Source organism: Glycine soja, chromosome 17, assembly GCF_004193775.1.
Source record: "Glycine soja cultivar W05 chromosome 17, ASM419377v2, whole genome shotgun sequence".
In the NCBI taxonomy this organism is placed as follows: domain Eukaryota; kingdom Viridiplantae; phylum Streptophyta; class Magnoliopsida; order Fabales; family Fabaceae; genus Glycine; species Glycine soja.
This window is the reverse complement of record NC_041018.1, coordinates 17,858,674-17,877,637: the sequence shown is the minus strand read 5'-3', so window position 1 is coordinate 17,877,637 and position 18,964 is coordinate 17,858,674. Positions and strand designations below refer to the sequence as shown.

Sequence of the window (18,964 nt, the reverse complement as noted above, 5' to 3'; positions counted from 1 at the left end):
ATGAAGGCATGTTAGCGAGTCATTTCTATCTTAATCTCATTTACAAATGCATTTAATATCCTTCTACATCGTTTCTTATGGAATGAAAATTGATGTGCACATGACTCTTTTTTTTCCATTCATAATCAGAGCCGAGTGGTGGTGGTAGTTCTCGTGTCACTTTGCCTCGTTAATTGCTCATCTAGCATCAAGGTTTGATACAAATTATTTTTCTAATCATGAATTATAATCATAGTGTTACGTACATTTGCAATATTATTGAATACAATTAACAATGGTTCTCATTTAGCTTTTGGGTGAACAATAGTTGGGAGAAACTTGTGGTTCCGAGAACAAATGTGATGGTGGTCTTCATTGTGCAACATGTCCGGCAAATGGGAATACTCGCTCTAGATGCACAAGAACTCAACCTACAATCCCTACTTCCAAGGTAGGTGCAATTTCTAATTAGACAAAACTTATGTGCATTAAGAATTATATTTTCAGCCTACATTACAACTTTATGTTGTTAATATATTTTGATCTTTAATATAAATTTCTAAGTTTTTCATTGTATTTGTAATTCCTCCTTATGATTGTGCAAATTTGATTCTTCAACTCTTAACTTTTCTTCCATTTATCATTAGGTATTTCAATAACAATTTCATCAAAACATTCTTTTTTGTTCTTCGTTGTTGTCATCAAGAAAATAATTTACCATAAATGTTATCAACACAACAATTACCATGTTAAGCTCAATTTGATATGCAAGTTAGTTTTGTTGAATATTAGACCAGGTTGCTTGGTTACAAATGAAAAAAGATTGAATCATGTTAAGTAGTTCCAAATATTTTAGTAAAGTTAAATTAATTGTGGTGTCTTATTGTGTGGTTATTAGGTGAAAGGTTTAGCATTCAATCGATATTCATGGCTGACAACACATAACTCATTCGCTCAATCTGGCATCAAATCTGACACAGGATCTTTTATTATAGCCTCCACAACCCAGGAAGACACAATTGTCCAACAACTCAATGTGAGACTTTGCTTCTCTCTTTTTTTCTTCTCCTAATTGCAACCCAATCAAGTCTCTTACTAATCTTGATAGAGTATTCCTATTTTCATAACACACGATCTAACATGACCCAAATGACAAATGTTGTTCTTTAGCATTATTTAAATTATTTCTATATGAAAATTCTTCAAATTGCATTTTATCTCCAAGAGGTTTTTGTTCCTATCCTATGCATATATAGGTTTTTTTTTCAATACAATTTCATTTGGTTATCAAAAAATGTTTTATCCCCAAGAAATTTAAAATTATATTAATTTATTCACTTATTTCTTTTTGTTTCATTCAAGTTTAATTTTTTAAGTAAAAAAAAAAAGTAGCACAATCATAGTTAAAATTGTGATAACAAAAACTTAAGAAAGTAACTAACTTGAATAAATTTGACAAAATTTATTTATTTTTTATTTGTATTCAAACATAAAAATAATTTAGGATATAAAAGAAAATTTTAGAGGAGTAAATTGATATGAATAAAGAGGTGAAACTAGCTTGGATTACAGAAGAAATTAAGAAGGTGATGGAGAATTGTAAGAATTCATATTTTATATTTCTGGATGGATCCTTGGGTAGAGGGGAGTAAAACGTTTTTGCATAGTTTGCTAGGCTATATTCCCTAACAAATACAAAAAAAAAAGGTTATTATGATGGAAGTGGGGAATTCGATGGAAGGGAAGTGGGTGTGTCGTTGGAGATGGAAAAGATAATTTTTTGTACTTGAACAAGAACTTTTGGATAGGTTGAATCAAGTGACAAAGAATGTGAGGTTGAAGAATGGGAAAAACGATAAGTGGAGGTGGTCGATTGATCAAACAAGTGTGTACACTTTTTGGTCGACTTATAAAAGTCTATGATTGACAAATAGGTGAGGATAGCGGTGGGCTGGCATCGCGTATGGAATAAATATGTTCCTCTAAAGGTAGTTACATTTGTATGGAGGTTAATAAAATATAGAACACCTAGGAAGGAGAATTTTAGTTGGAGGGAGATTATCTTTATTGACAAACATTTTTGTACAGGTTGCAGTATAGAGGTGAAATATGCAAGTCACTTAATTTTGTGTTATGGAAGGCTTGCACAAGTATGAGAGTGATGTGTGTGCTAGTTGGGGTATGAGATGCCTCTACACAAGGAGGTAGAAAAACATTTTAGGTAATTTCAAGGCCTATTTTGGGAACTACGTATTAAATAAGAAGTGGAAATAGTAATATGGTTGCACTCATTTGGAATGTTTGGAAAGCATGGAATAACAATATATTCAAAGAAAAGACAACGTAAATACAAAAAATATTGTAGCAAACAAAAATATAGCTTGGGGATGGTTGAAGTCATGGAAGTGGGGATTCAAATATCTGATAGCAATGTGGTTTTCAAATCCCTTAAAGTGCCCAGGTCTTGCTATGTAAATGAGGCATAAGGAAAAATAAGCACCTGAAGTATTGTGGGTTGTTTCAAGTGGTAGGGTGGGGGCATATAAAAGGAATTATGGAAGAGAATACAAATTTAGAGAATTTGACATACGTGTAGCATTTATAGGAACTAGAAATGTGAGATGGATAACTCAATTGTTGTAACATTCTCATATGAGTAGAGTAGGTGAGAATGAATTTTTCGTGAAAAGTAAGTGTAAATATGAATACATGAAGGGAAATTCGGCTGTTGTTGCATGTTGTATCTTACTCATATAAATTACAATACTAGGTGCTACTACTTATGGTTGTATAATGATATATTCTATGGATGATTATACTCTGTTTAGATTTGACAAACCAAAGCTAAAAGGAACCTATAGAATGATGTGGAAAAGGTGGATTAAAAATAGAAAGGTCATCCAAGACGGGAAAAGGTCACCCAAAGGGAAGGGGGGAAAGGAAAGGTTCTACTGAGTAGCATCAAGAGACATAGGATGAGAGGAATGAAGGGCCGTATGAACAATCCTAGAACATGTCATGATTGATACTATAAAAGTAATGAAGCATGAAAGAAATCACTAATACCATATTGAAGCTAGAGAATAGTTCATTAACTTTGGTAGTATTTTATTCACATTAATCACAATCTTCAATGAACTATCCCTAATTGAAACATTAACTACCAACATGGTGGGATAAAGTTGAATAATAATCATGTCCTTTAAGCTTGTATCTATTATGCCTTTGAGAAATTAGTCTTTAGTTCTACGACAAAGAAATATGCACCCAAAAAGCTGTAACATTAATTGAATAAGAAAAGTTTAACTAAACAAATAACATCTAGTATTAGTATTTCTATCAATATGCACATGCAATTTAATTTTGGGTATATTTATATGTGCACCCATTGTACTATGTAAATAATCTTTATAGGAATATGAAACATCTTTTTTTTTTTTATCTTATCCTTATTTTCTTTTGCATTTTGTACAGAATGGTGTTCGAGGCCTTATGCTAGATATGTATGACTTTAAAAATGATATCTGGTTGTGTCATTCCTTTGGAGGCAATTGTTACGATGTCACTTCATTTGTAAGTGCATGTCTTACCTTACTTATCTTCTCATTCTAAATTTGTAATTTAGACTAATTTTTTGTCAAGTTGTACAAGCTCTGATTTTATTCCGCATCCACATGTCTACCATGCCAGAAACCTGCTATAAATGTGCTTAAAGACATCCAATCATTCATGGAAGCAAATCCAACAGAAATTGTGACCATCTTCATTGAAGACTATGTGACATCTCCCCAAGGGCTTACCAAGGTGTTTAATGCTTCTGGGTTGAGAAAGTATTGGTTCCCAGTATCTAGAATGCCTAAGAATGGTGAAGATTGGCCAACTGTCGATGACATGGTTCATCAAAATCAACGTTTGGTCGTTTTCACCTCTAAATCATCTAAAGAAGATTCTGAGGGCATTGCTAACCAATGGAAATATGTAGTAGAAAACCAATGTAAGATTAATATCCTTTAAACAAGAACTTAATCTTGAACATATTGATTAGTTAATAATGAAAATTGCATCATAACTCATATTTTGTTCCAAAATTAGTTCTTACATTAAGATATTGGAGAATTGATTTGATTAATGGACTTTAGGCATAGCTTTCATGGCTAGTGTTATATTTTTGAAGGACTAATTGAATAATATATTCATTTAATAAAAATTTCCAACATATTATGGAGTGTATTCCAATTACATGATCCTGTATGGAATTTATTAAATTTCAGATGGAGATGATGGAATGAAAGGTGGTTCTTGTCCAAATCGAGGTGAATCATCAACCATGAACACAAAATCAAAGTCATTGGTTTTGATGAACTACTTTCTCACTAGTGCTAATGCAAGCTCAGCTTGTGCTGACAATTCAACTCCATTAGTTAACATGTTGAAGACTTGCCATAATGCTTCCAGCGGTCGATGGCCAAATTTCATTGCTGTTGATTTTTACCAGGTACTTAATTACTTGGAAGGATTTCATTCATTTGCTAGCAAAATAATAATTTGAATCTTCATATATTTAAAAACATAAATATGTAATCTTAGGAGAAAAGGAACATATAAATTACAATTATGTTTCAAAATATGACACCACAATTCTCTTTTTTATTGGAAATTTTTTCAAATGTCTCGGATAAAGAACATATTTGTTTCAAGTTGCTAACCATTTTACTTTTTGTTAAAAGAGGAGTGATGGAGGAGGAGCCCCTGAAGCAGTTGATGTAGCAAATGGTCACTTAACTTGCGGATGTGACAACATTTCCTATTGCAGGGTTACCTAACTCTCTCTCTCTCTCTCTCACACACACACACAACTAAAAAAATCAAAGTAATAACTCTGATAATATATTCGTTCTAGAGAACAAAGAGACATATGTAGCAACACAAATGCTAATATACATCCATTTGTTTTTAGAAAGAATATACCATTACTAGAAAATTTCATCAATCAAAGTTATAACACCTGAATATATTTTGTTAAATAACTATTGTTTGTGTGTGTATCTTACAAACTTATAATAATTAGTAAGTTTTACAACAATAATAAAAATTATTTATTACAACAATTTTAAATTGAAATTTAATTATTAACAAATTCTGAAAATTAAAAATATTAAGAAAATAAAGCAAAAAATAGGTATTGAAATTTTAATATCCATTGACCTTACATTCTCTCATTATGATGAAGTATGTTATGGCTTGTTTTCCTATATACAAGAGGTTGTCTATAAATTCATTGAATATTGAATATTTTGAAGGTAAATTATTACTATTTGACTATAAATATATGCAGCCAAATGCCACATATGGCACATGTGATGTGCCACCAATTTCTCCACCGCCACCTGCTGTTGCTCCCCCAACCATCGTAGAAGAAGCAAGCCATCAGCCGGTACAAGAGGAATTTCATGTGGACACCCCTCTAAAGTTGGTGAAGTTTTTATGGGTAATGTGGGGAGTGAAAAATTTCCTGACTTGACTATAAAAAATTTAATACTTTATTTTCTTGCATAGCTTCATTTTTTTAACTGAGTGGATATTTGCATGGAAATTATTTATTGTAAATTTGTTATGGTATTGTGATTTAATGTTTGACCTTCTTTAACTTATGTCTATTAAACTTAGTTTGATGATATGTTTAGTTTTCTTTAAAAGTTTTTTGTGCACCTATATTGGCTTAAAATTAAGTTTTAATTGAAAGCATTATTAAAGTAATTTTTGCAACCTCAGTTTGCTAAATGAAATTCATTCAAACTTAAATTTGGAGACTTTAATCCAAACACACACTTAGTTGTGAGATCTTTTAATCCTACAACCTACTAATAAATAATGCCATATTTTGATGTGGGGAATACCAACACAATAGTATTCTTATGACAATCGAGCAAAAACAAAGATGAAGAAGACAATTCAATGAAGTTGTATAGTGAAGGTTGAATTAGGCAAAAAGACTACATGCATGGACATGGACAACTCATGCAACACTTGAACTCAACCTCCAACAGCCCCAAATGGCTAGCTCTTGATCAAGTCTATAAATTGATCAAATCCAAAGGAACTAAGTGTAAGGAAGATTGCCAAAGTAGAGCATAAAAGTTAGTTGACAAACCCCATATCTTAAGGGACTTCCTTAGCCCAGATCAGTCTAGGTGAAAGCCATTAGTGTCTTAATCAAAAGTTTTTTGTCCATCATTCCCTTGGTGTGAAGAGACTACAACAGGTTGTTGTGTGTAGCCAGTAGCAGGTGCTACTGAAGAGAGCCGAGGAAGAGTAGTCAGGTGGTTGTGTGAGTGTCCAATAGAGGTGTTGCTAAAGAGAACTAGGAAGAGCAAGAAAGTGAATATGGCTTCTTAGGCTCTAGGGAACATAACAGGTTGTTGTTGTGTACGATAGCAAGTGCTATTGTGGGTGAAACCTGGAAAAGCTTGTTGAAAGAATACTAGGGTGGGAGCCTAGTGATTGCTAATTCACAAAAGATGTGGTAGGGACAAGGAGAAACTCCTGGAATGGGAGGGATACACCTCCTTTTTAGTGATTGACTTATTCACTTTAAGAAATAGCTCAACTAAAATCAAGTAATGGTACAAAGAGTCATAAACAAGTGTGATAATTCATACTTACAATTAACCAAAACAACCAGGTACCAATGCTTACAAATGATATTTTTTTAGAAAAAAGTTCCCAACATATAATAGTTATTATGAGCATATTATCTTGTACTCCATTCCTCTAATCACCAATCCAACCGTTCAGAACCAAGAATCAGATGTTGAGAATATTTTTAAGAAATTTGAGTATGATCCAAGGGTGAACAAATCTTTGATCATAATTTTATGGTAACTTTTAGGTTTGTATGTGAGTTGGCTTTTCCTTCTTCTTTTCTCTTAAGTTATTGTTGTCACTTAGAAAAATGAGTCTGTCATACCATAATATAACCAATCTTTACTTAGGCAAGTGAGACATAAAATGAAATCTCACATTTAAGCCTTTCTCCATATAATAAGGGAGCCCAATATCCACAATGTCCCTCTCACAACTATGTAGAGATGATTGCCAAACCAATTATATTTAAAGTTTCAAACTTCCTTTTTAGTAATGCTTTAGTCATCTTATTAGCACCATTACTATTACTATGAACTTGGGTCAACTTTAATAACTTAACATCCAAATCATCATGTATCTAATGATACCTCACATCAATGTGTTTAGACCTTGAATGCAAAGTTGAATTCTCACCAAGATGAAATGCACTTTGATTACCAACAAACAACAAATATTTGTCTTTAACAAAACCAAGTTCAAGTATTTGTCTTGAACAAATATTATTAAGAACTTCACTGTTCAACGAAATCGTAGGACATAAGTTAACAACATACAATACCATACAATACCTCACCCAAGTAGTGTTTGGGTGACTTAGCTTCAAAGAGCTAACACCTCACTCTCTGTTAATATTTTGTTCATTCTCTCTAGTAAACCATTTAGCTCAAGTGTTTTAGGAGGCATATTTTCACATCCAATACCTTGTTGCTTGCAATATACATCAAATGTCCATAATACCCACCATCATTGTTAACATGAATTCATTTAAGCTTCTTGCATGACTATCTCTCAACCAAAGCCTGAAACTATTTGAACTTTTTAAACACTTGGTCTTTTTATGTTCAATACATAAACCCATAGTTATTGGGAAATGTAAATAAAAAATAACCGTGATGAAAATTTTCCATAAAAAAATCCTTGCAAAAGAGCATAAAGTTGTGTTAAAAATATTACCTCTTGTAGAGTCAATGTTTTTTTTTTTTTTTGTAAAACACGTAGTCTAGTAGCATAAGCCAAACCTCTACAAGGTCCAAACAGATTTGTTAATCATCTAACAACTAAGGAAAGAGATAGCAAGGCTAGCTATACTACAAGGAACATCTTGATTACTAGGTTTCTCACGAAAACTTCATGTAATATGTAGTTACTGAGAATGGTGTGCCTCTTTAGGAATTAGGTGCTACCTTATATAGTGTCTCTTTTGCATCTTAAACCTTGCAACTTCGGGCTCTAACATTAAGTTTGAACCTTCTAATTATTCTAACATTCTTTTAAGTGGGCTTATACATTATGAGTCAAGTCGTAAGAAATATTATAGTTATACTTGTTATTTCTTTTCTTCTTTAATAAGTTTTATGTTTGCGACTTTTATAGGTTCTCATTACACTATCAATAATATTAAATCTTATTTAACAGTATAATCAATAACCAATATCTAAAAACACATAAGTGCTATCCAAATAATAAGAATGTTGTGATTTGACATAACCTTTGTGACATATGTTGTGATTTGAATTTTGAACATAAGGGATAGAATGTGACATCCTTGTATAGTTCAATTTATCTATTTCTTGATATTCGAGTAAACATAAGAATAAATGATATCGATATCCCTTATCAAGTTTTAGCATTATGATGCATTTTTTTCCTTATCAAGTGACCCATAAATATCACTCCTATTATGAAGGAGGGACAAACCTCATCTGCATCACTCATTACATCCTTCTTTATTATTTATTCTATGTCCAATTACTAACTTTCTAATCACCTTATTACAAGAAAAAACACATGCCATCCAAACAAGAAAAATAGCTCAACTAAAATCAAGTAAGGGTATAAAAAGAGTCACAAACAATTGCATAGAATTGTGCTTACAGTCGACCAAAATAACCAAGTACCCATGCTTAAAAATCATGAACAAGAATATAAGAAACACTGAAAGCCAAAGTTGTTATAGCAAACAAGTTATCTCTCACTTGAAACTTCTAATCATTGATCCAACTATTGAAAACTAAAAAAAATCTTTGATTACTACTTATTTAACATTTTCATCTATGAGATTGTTTTGCATAGTGATAGAAAAGTTGATTTTTTATGAATAAGGTGTGAACTACAATGTATTCCAATAGGTTTGGTTCATTTTAATATTTATCAAACCAATTCCCAATCCATGGTTGAAGCACAAGAGTTATGTCATCTGTGTGGAATTTAAATTTTCATACTTTTTATCTCATGGATTGAGGTAGAAGTAAATCAAGTAATTTGATTTGGAAGAACTAAATGTCAATCAATTATAAAATAATTATGTTAAAATAATGTCATAAACTCATTCACTAAATATAATTATTTAAATACACATTTGATTATTAACTTAAATTTTGTTGGAAAATAATGAAAATATGTGGGTTATACTTTTTGTTTTACAATTCTTATTCATGATTTTATAATTTTTTAATAAATTTTAATTAATAAAAAAATTAATTAAAAAAAATGATACTAACTCTCCGTAATTTTTTCAGACATTGATGCATAATATGTCTTCTCAGAATCAAGATTGAAAAGGCATCTCCAAGTTACATGAAATAGAGTATTATAATTCATGGGAATATTTGAATTTCTTCTTCTTTTTCTTTTCTTTTTATAAATTGTGTAACTAGTCTATTCCTCTTCTTATATTTATGATCATTTTGTTATGTTACATTACAATATATAATTATTTGCTAACTGACTATTAATTGGACGTAGTTCCTCATCATTTTCTATAATACCCATAATCTTATACATCATTTATTGTTACAAAATAAACTTTAAACAAGAAAATCATATGTTGTTGGTTGTTCATTTGTTCTTTAATTTGTAGTTTACTTTTTAAATTCTAGCAATTGTTAAACTTGTTGATGTTTTAATCATATATGAGTGGTAAAAATAGCTAGACTGACCAATTCAACCTTTTTTTTAAGGGAATTATGTTGGGGTCTTCTTCCCACCAACCTAATTTGACTACTCCACTTAATTTGTCAAGAAAACATATTGAGTGACTCAAGGTGAATCAACTAACTCATTAGTTATTTTTAACACCATAGATAAATCAATTCTTTCTCAATGATAAGTCAAGGTAAAGATGTAACACATGAAAACAATTTGAGATAACATTATATTAACCTCGTGTTTTGTGACACCCTAAACATGAGTGCACATGTACTTATCCAATGTGTCATAATATCATATCATCCTTTTATTTTAATTGAGAAAATTCTTTGATAAAAAAATTTTAAGAAGAAATTTTAGAGTAAATCGGTTGTTCATTTCTTAAATCATTTTTCAAAACTCTTTATGCGTATAAATAAATCAATCATAAGCTTTGTTTCATAAATTTGTCTTTGATAACTGGTAAATAAAACATAATATAATTGCATTCGCAAACAATTAATTACTTAAACCACACTTGAAAATCAATATTTCTAAAACCCTCATCATAAAAACCTAAACCATAATTCATAACTTTGATCTCAAAGAGTATCAAAATAGATAAAGTAAATCACGTCAATTATGATAAAATGGTGTCACATACACCCTGAAATGAAAGTAAAGCAAAAGTAGAAAAGGATATATATATATATATATATATATATATATATATATATATATATATATATATAAGTGACAAGATACAAAATGTGAACCCTGATCTACCTATATCAAAATACATAAAAAAGGAAAACTAGACCTCAAAGAAGTCACCCATGTACAACATACCCCCATAGACTGTACATCCTAAGCCTCAAAACTATCTTAAGAAGTACCCTTAGAAGGATCCTCCTCGGGATCTTCCTCTATACACTCAGTAGAGTCCATAGGTGGGTCCTCCTCAATATCCTCATCATCTAAGGCATCACTCAAATGTGACATCCAACAAGGAGAAGATATGATAGAAATCATATCAATATACTTGGATTCGGTCATCCCAAAATCTCCATGAAAACTCTCTTATGAAGGTCCATACTTTGTTCTTATGCATACTTGAAATTCAAATGATTAAGAATTCAAAACATTTGAGGAAATCAAATATGTCAGAGCTTCTAGAACATGAATGAACCACATGATGTGTATATGTAACACCCCATTTTTCGTAAAATAAATAAAAAGATTTTTATATAAAAATTAATAGAGTTTTTAGAAATTAAATAAACAAGAGAAAATGGTTTTTTGTAAATTAAAATAAGGGTTTCATAGTATTAGAAAATAAATAGAGTAAAATGATGTTTTAGAAAATAAATGGATATTTTAATTGGTTATTTATTTAATGAAAGAGTAAAATGAGTTCCTTTTTATAAAAAAAATAAATAAAAATAGAATAAATAATAGGCTCAGAGTACTAAGCTATAAATAGAGACATATTATGTTGGGTTTTACATTTATGATATGTTTTTACACTCTCTCTCTCCCTCCCAAATTTTTCTCCCTTCTTTCTCTCCCAAAATCCTTTATTTTTCCCGCATATATCCAAACTTGTCTCAGTAAAACTATGATTTTGGTCTCATTAACCGTTGGATCTTCCTAAAATTTTGATACCACTTTCCAAACTCATTTTCACACATTTCCACCTTTGGGATTTATGAAATAATGTCTGTAGATATATAATTGTCCTTCATGTGGAGAGAGGGAAATTGAGACTCCAATCCATTCTTCTTCTCTCTAACGCTTGGAAATCCTAGCAAAGCAACCAGAGGAAAAGCTTGAGAAATCTTAGGGAACCGCTTGAGACACTGCTATCATTGAAGGACTACACATATGAGCTCACTAAGAGGTAAGAGATGAGTTTATCGCAATTGGGGTTAGAGTGAACATGTGTAGGGATCCTTAGAGAATCAAATTAGGATTAATTTTGGGATGTTTTATGCATTTTAATTTTGTGCGCACAATGATAACTACGAATTGCTAATGCTTGATGGGTCAATTGATGCCCTGATGCAAATTGGATGGTTTAATTGAGTGTTTGCCTTTGAATGTTAGAAACCTAGAAATTTTGGAATTCTTGATTCTTGCATGTTTTCTTGAAATTGATTGAGGGGTTATGTTCCCTATGATGTGATCACATGTTCTGTGCTATTAGTTTTGAATTTGGGTGTGTCTTGAGGTCTTAACCATGCCTCTTTTTCCTCATGAAATGGAAGTTTTTCGCAAAGCACGACCGTGCTTGATGAGAGCACGCTTGTGCTTAGTGAAAATCAATTGTTTTAAGCATGTGCTATTTTCCTGACAACGTGAGTTAACTTGTAGCATTAAAATGACTAAGAAAATTATTGAATTAGGTTTTGTGGTCTGCATAAAATTTTTATCCCTGGAAGTTAGCTAAGAAATACCGTTGGTTTCACCCAATTCGAAGTTGCATAGCCCCCTAGAGAGTCAAAGTATTGAGAAAAGGTTGAACTGTCAAGATTAAGCAATGATCCAATGTTTACCTTAGGATTAGACATAGTTAATGTCAAACCAGTTTCTGTGATCAACATAAGAGTTGTAGACAATTGTCATAGCTTTCAAAAAAGATAAGTATGAACTTAATAGGATTAGTATATCCCTTGTACTTGTAATTTTACTCTACAAAGGTCGTAGTAACTTAGGAGGAAATGTAAGGATATACTTGTTTACTATACATGTATGCATGTTTCCTATAAACCGAATGAATAAGTGAATGATTATATACCTTAATGTAGAAGCAAGCTTCATGATGATGAATCAAGTTGATTCAAGTAGTTTTGATGATGACAAAAAGCCCAAAGAATAATTTCAAGATTGAGTCAACAAGTTCAAGATCATGATTAATTTCAAGTTTCATGAGAAGAAATCAAGAAGATTCAAGATTCAAGAGAAGTTTGATTTCAAGATTCAAGAGAAGATGAATTCAAGATTCAAGAGAAGAAATCAAGAAGACTTCACAAGGGAAGTATTGAAAATATTTTTCAAAAACCAAACATAACACAATTTTGTTTTACAAGAAAAGTTTTTTCTCAAAATTTTATAAGTTACCAGAGTTTTTACTCTCTGGTAATCGATTACCAGTTTCCTGTAATCGATTACTAGTGGCAAAGTTTGATTTCAAAAGCTTTTAACTGAATTTGCAACGTTCCAATTGATTTTTAAATGGTGCAATCGATTACAATATATTGGTAATCGATTACCAGTGTATCTGAACGTTGAAATTCAAATTCAATTGTGAAGAGTCACATCTTTTCATAAAATGCTTTGTGTAATCAATTACATAGTTTTGGTAATTGATTACCAGTGACAAGTTTTGAATAAAAATCAAGAGATGTAACTCTTCCAATGGTTTTCTCAAGATTTTCTCAAGGTTATAACTCTTCCAATGATTTTCTTGACCAGACATGAAGAGTCTATAAAAGCAAGACCTTGACTTGCATTTTAAGTACTTGATATAACTTTTCATATATACTTTTAGAACCTTTGAATCTCTTTGAACACCTTTTTGAACTTCTTCTTCTTCTTCCTTTGCCAAAAGCTTTCTGAGTTTTTTGGTTTTCAAACATTGTTCTTTCACAGAAAACAAAAGTGTGCTATATCTTTTTATTCTCTTCTCTCTTTGCCAAAAAGAATTCGACAAGGACTAACCGCCTGAATTCTTTTTGTGTCTCTCTTTTCCCTTTTCCAAAAGAACAAAGGACTAACCGCCTAAATTCTTTTGTGTCTCCCTTCTCCCTTTTCAAAGAATTCAAAACGACACAGTCTGAGAATTCTTTTGATTCTTCCCTTTCCCTTTAACAAAAGATTTCAAAGGACTAACTGCCTGAGATATCTTTTGTTTCCCCTTCACAAAGTTTCAAAGGACTAATCGCCTAAGAACTTTGTCTTAACACATTGCAGGGTACATCCTTTGTGGTACAAGTAGAGGTTACATCTACTTGGTTTGTTGTAACTGAGAACAAGAAAGGGTACATTTTTTGTGGATCAGTTCAAGTGGAGGGTACATCCACTTGGTTGTTCAAAGAGAACAAGGAAGGATACATCCCTTGTGGATCTTTGCTTGTAAAGGCTTTTACAAGATTGAAAAGAAATCTCAAGGACTGCAAGTAGCTTGGGGACTAGATGTAGGCATGGGTTGTTACCGAACCAGTATAAAACTCTTGTATTTGTCTTCTTCTTCCCTACACTCTTTAATTTCTGCTGTGCACTTTAATTATCGCTTTTACTTTTGGTTAAGTTTCTATTTTTGTTCTTTACTTTCTTAACTTAGTAGTAAAAGCATAATTGAATCTAGTAACATTAAGAAGGATCAGTTTTTTAATTAGTAAAGGTTCATTAAAAATTAATTCAACCCCCCTTCTTAATTATTCCGATGTCACTTGATCCAACACTTAAATGTTGGAAGATTACTATTATATATATATATATATATATATATATATATATATATATATATATATATATATATATATATGTAGAAGCAAAGCTTCATGGTGAATCAAAGTGATTCAAAGGTGTTTTGATGATAACAAAAGATGATGACAAAAAGCTCAAAGATCAATCAAAGAACAACTCAAGTGAATCAAGAACAATTCAAGAGTTCAAGATAAGAATCAAGAAGAATTCAAGACTCAAGAAGAAAATCTAGAGACAAGAATCAAGATTCAAGGTTTAAGATCTCAAGAATCAAGATCAAGATCAAGATCAAGATTCAAGACTCAAGATTGAAGAATGAAGAAAAGACTCAATCAAGATAAGTATTAATTTTTTTTTCAAAACTTTGAATAGCACATGAGTTTTTAACAAAACCTTTTACCAAAGAGTTTTTACTCTCTGGTAATCGATTACCATATTGTTGTAATCGATTACCAGTAGCGAAATGAGTTTGAAAAAGTTTTCAAACTAAACTTACAACGTTCCAATTATTTTCAAAAGGTTGTAATCGATTACAATGTTTCGGTAATCGATTACCAGTGCCCTTGAACGTTGAAATTCAAATTCAAATGTGAAGAGTCACATCCTTTCACTTAAAAGCCTTGTGTAATCGATTACACTAATTTGGTAATCGATTACCAGTGACTGTTTCTGATAAATCAAAAGATGTAACTCTTCAAAAAGGTTTTCGACTTTTTCAAATTGGTTTTAAGTTTTTCTAAAAGTTATAACTCTTCTAAATGGTCTTCTTGACCAGACATAAAGAGTCTATAAAAGCAAGTTTTGTTTTGCATTTCAAGAATCTTGAACACTTATTCATACAATCCTTTACAAGCCTTGAATCTCTTTGAACTTCTTCTTTTTCTTTGTACCAAAAGCTCTCTGAAGTTTTCTGGTTTTCTAAACCTTGAAAACTTGTGCTATTCATCTTTTCATTCTCTTCTCCCTTTGCCAAAAAGAATTTGCCAAGGACTAACCGCTTGAATTCTTTTTGTGTCTCTCTTCTCCCTTCTCCAAAAGAACAAAGGACTAACCGCCTGAATTCTTTTGTGTCTCCCTTCTCCCTTGTCAAAGAATTCAAAACGACACAGTCTGAGAATTCTTTTGATCTTCCCTTTCCCTAATACAAAAGTGTTCAAAGGACTAACCGCCTGAGAATTCTTTTGTATACCCATTCACAAAGTATCAAAGGTTTAACAGCCTGAGATATTTGTCTTAACACATTGGAGGGTACATCCTTTGTGGTACAAGTAGAGGGTACATCTACTTGGGTTTGACTGAGAACAAGAGAGGGTACATCTCTTGTGGATCAGTTCTAGTGGAGGGTACATCCACTAGGTCCAAAGAGAACAAGGGAGGGTACATCCCATGTGGATCTTTGCTTGTAAATGGATTTTTTTACAAGGTTGAAAGAAATCTCAAGGACCGCAGGTTGCTTGGGGACTGGATGTAGGCACGGGTTGTTGCCGAACCAGTATAAAAACTCTTGTGTGTTTGTTTCCTTCTTCCCTACTCTTTTACTTTCCGCTGTGCATTTAATTTTCGCTTTTACTTTCTGTTAAGTTTCTCTTCTACTCCTCATTCTCTTAACAATTTAGTAAAAGCCTTAGAAGAGTAATTTTTTACTTAGTAAAGGTTTAGGAATAATTAATTCAACCCCTCCTTCTTAATTATTCTGAGGCTACTCGATCCAACAATATATATATATATATATATATATATATATATATATATATATATATATATATATATATATATATATGATAATGCGTTGGTTAGAAGGTGTGATGAAACATGTGTTGTGAACAAGTGTGGGATTAATACGTTCATCAATGTGATTATACATGTTTTTGTGAAGTGTAAAGTGATGGCATTGGGTTGTGAGCTATGAACTGTACAATCACACAACTGTAAGACCCTTTAAGGGTGATGAGTCAATGCACGATGAGTATTGCCATGGGATCCACTGTGGGAACCTAACATGTTGAATCACTTTGAGGCGTGACGAGTTAAAATGATTTTGAAAACAATTGGGTGATTGTGTGTATTGCATAGTTCAAAATTCAGTGGCACATATATGATTTTAAATGCCTATTTTAATGAGATGATTAGTCATATGAACATAACATATTAATATTATTACTACGTGATATGTATATGATGCATGGGGCGTGATAACATGATGTCTAGGGATTATGAAAGTGTGACAAACTATGTGTAAGTGACAAGTTTAGTATGTATCAAATTGCAAGATCACACGTGTATTGAGATGTTGTGTGCATTAAGTTGTGAGCTATGAATCATACAATCACATGACTGTAAGACCCTTTAAGGGTGACGAGTTAATACGCGATGAGTATTGTGATGAGATCCATTGTGGGAACCCGATGAGTTGAACCACTTTGAGGTGCAACGAGTTAAAATTATTTTGAGAATAATTGAGGAGTTGTGTGTTTTGTATAGTTCATAGATAGAGTCTGCGTGTTAATATATTTTATGGGTTGGACCTGAATCAGGAGGGAGAGGCCCTGACAGACTCTTCAAAGTCTAGACCTTGGGGGTAAATACACCTAATTTGAGTGCTCCTTTAAGCTTTTGTCAATCCCACAGTGTGATCCTAACTGGTCTCCCCATGATTTTACCTAGTGAGAGTGACCTGAGTTATAATGTGTGGTCTGTCTTATCATGTACTCCTAGGCACCTGACAAGGTTTTTCACTGACTTGGTACCATATTGCATATAGGATTGAGTTTAGTGTATTTATTGCATAACGCCTGTGTAATGATCATTGTGACTTGTTACGTAATGGTAGGTAATGAATTGTGTAATTGTGAGATGTGATATTATATTTGAAATGTGTTGTCTTGAATATGTGATTAATCGTGGAGGCATGGAATGTGATTTGTGATAAAATTCTAGGACAAGTGATGTTACGTGATGAGTGTTGAAATGATGTGAATTGTGACAAAGTTGAGCCTTGATATACCTATATTGTTGTTGCAATTATATTATTGTCGTAATTACATCATACTTGTATGCTTTCATTTATTCGTCGAGGAATGTGATGACTCACTCCCTGTATGTTGTTTGTATTTAGATCCTGTGATGATCTTAAATCTTGTGTTCGTGGGAGTAGATGGTTAGGTGGATTGCTTTAAGGAACCTCGTGCTGGAGGATGCCAGGACACAATGCTCTGATAGGATGTGACATTGGGGCATGGGTTTCTATTTAAATTGCATAATGTTCCGAACATGTTATTTTACTTTATTTTATTCTGCTGCTTAACTTGAGTTCTTTTGTAAACTTGAACGGTCTTGTTTTTAAGCAAAAAATGTTTATGATAAGTTTTATTTGGTAACAGTGAAGCGAATGTGGACATTTTACCCATGTGGATTTACTGTGATTTTATTGAATAAAATTGATTTAATTAGATTCCGCCTTTTATATGTTTTTCTCATTTATATGCATGTTGGGATAAAAGGTGTCACAATACATGTGTATGAACATATCATTGGACAATAATTGATTCAATTAGAAAGTATTTGTGCAAGTTATTTAGCTCTAATTGGGCATTAAAAAAACACAAGGGTTTGGATGATTGTTTGCTTACAACGTATTGGACGCTGGTTAGTTCATTAATAAAACAAGTTCGAGATTGTACGCTTAGAGATAATGTAATAATAAAGCTGAAGATTAGGATTTCAATACCAAACTTTATTTAGACTATATCGTTCCTGAAATACTTAATAAAGTCCAGTAGTCCATTAAGATTTTAATACATTTGTTATCATCAAAACAATGATATTTTTAAGGGGTCAAACATCATCTGATGTCTTTCATTATAACATAAGGGGGTTGAATAATGATACTTTATTGACTATGACTTTTTTTGCAAAAGAACACACAACTTCTGAAGTTTATAAGATATCTCAGCATTTAGTTTTCCATAAGCCTTGTTAGAAGCAATGGATATCCTTTTATAGTACTTTGTATAACAATAGTTTTCCAGTTAAATCCTTACAAAAATACTAACGTATATTGCTTAAGAAGCTATTAAAAATATCATACTCTAGCAAGTGTAGAATCTATTTTTATCTTTTATGGAAAAAAAATAGATGTTGCTTCTGAACTTTGAAAGCAGTATGGGAAAACTCATGATTTTATATGAAATATATAATGTTTTAAAACATGTTTTCCAAGTAAAAGATATAAAAAAAAGCAATAAGGAAGGATAAAGCACACAAAAAATTATCCTAGTTTACCCACAATCTTGGGCTACATCCAATCCATACAGTTATAGGATTTTCACTAACACAAGCACCAACTGAGGTATTCTTTCTTTCCTAAATCCTTCACAAGCTCCTACACTAGTATTCTCCAAGCCTCTATAGGCTCCCCCTGAGTATTCTTTCAAAAAGTATCTCTAAGCTTCACCCAAGTATTCTTTCTAAAAGCCGCTCTAGGCTACCCAAAGTAGTGCCTTGCTACATGACTAACACAACACCCTTTTGTGCTCGCTCACACCTTTCATAAGCAATAATCCCCTAATTGTACTCTAAAGGTTCCCTATCCTAAATGGGTTATGTATAGGGACAAGTACCTTATACATCTTTCAGGGAAAACTCATCAATAAGCTCTCCTTGAGAAGATGTTTATAGACTCTTTATGGCTCTAAGGTCCTAAAGAGTTTAGGCTAAGAAAAATAAT

The 18,964-nt window shown here is 32.0% G+C and overlaps 1 protein-coding gene across 1 annotated transcript in view; it reads left to right on the top strand.

Annotated features, from left to right (window-relative positions):
* Positions 1-18,964, top strand: part of LOC114391510 (PI-PLC X domain-containing protein At5g67130-like) — a 32,221-nt gene continuing 13,257 nt past the window's right edge. Inside the window, exons 1-9 of the mRNA XM_028352514.1 lie at positions 1-6; positions 130-192; positions 308-430; positions 878-1,015; positions 3,454-3,552; positions 3,670-3,973; positions 4,251-4,474; positions 4,707-4,793; positions 5,315-5,467. Coding sequence (XP_028208315.1) covers positions 1-6; positions 130-192; positions 308-430; positions 878-1,015; positions 3,454-3,552; positions 3,670-3,973; positions 4,251-4,474; positions 4,707-4,793; positions 5,315-5,467 — 1,197 coding nt within the window. The remainder of the gene's footprint in view (positions 7-129; positions 193-307; positions 431-877; positions 1,016-3,453; positions 3,553-3,669; positions 3,974-4,250; positions 4,475-4,706; positions 4,794-5,314; positions 5,468-18,964) is intronic.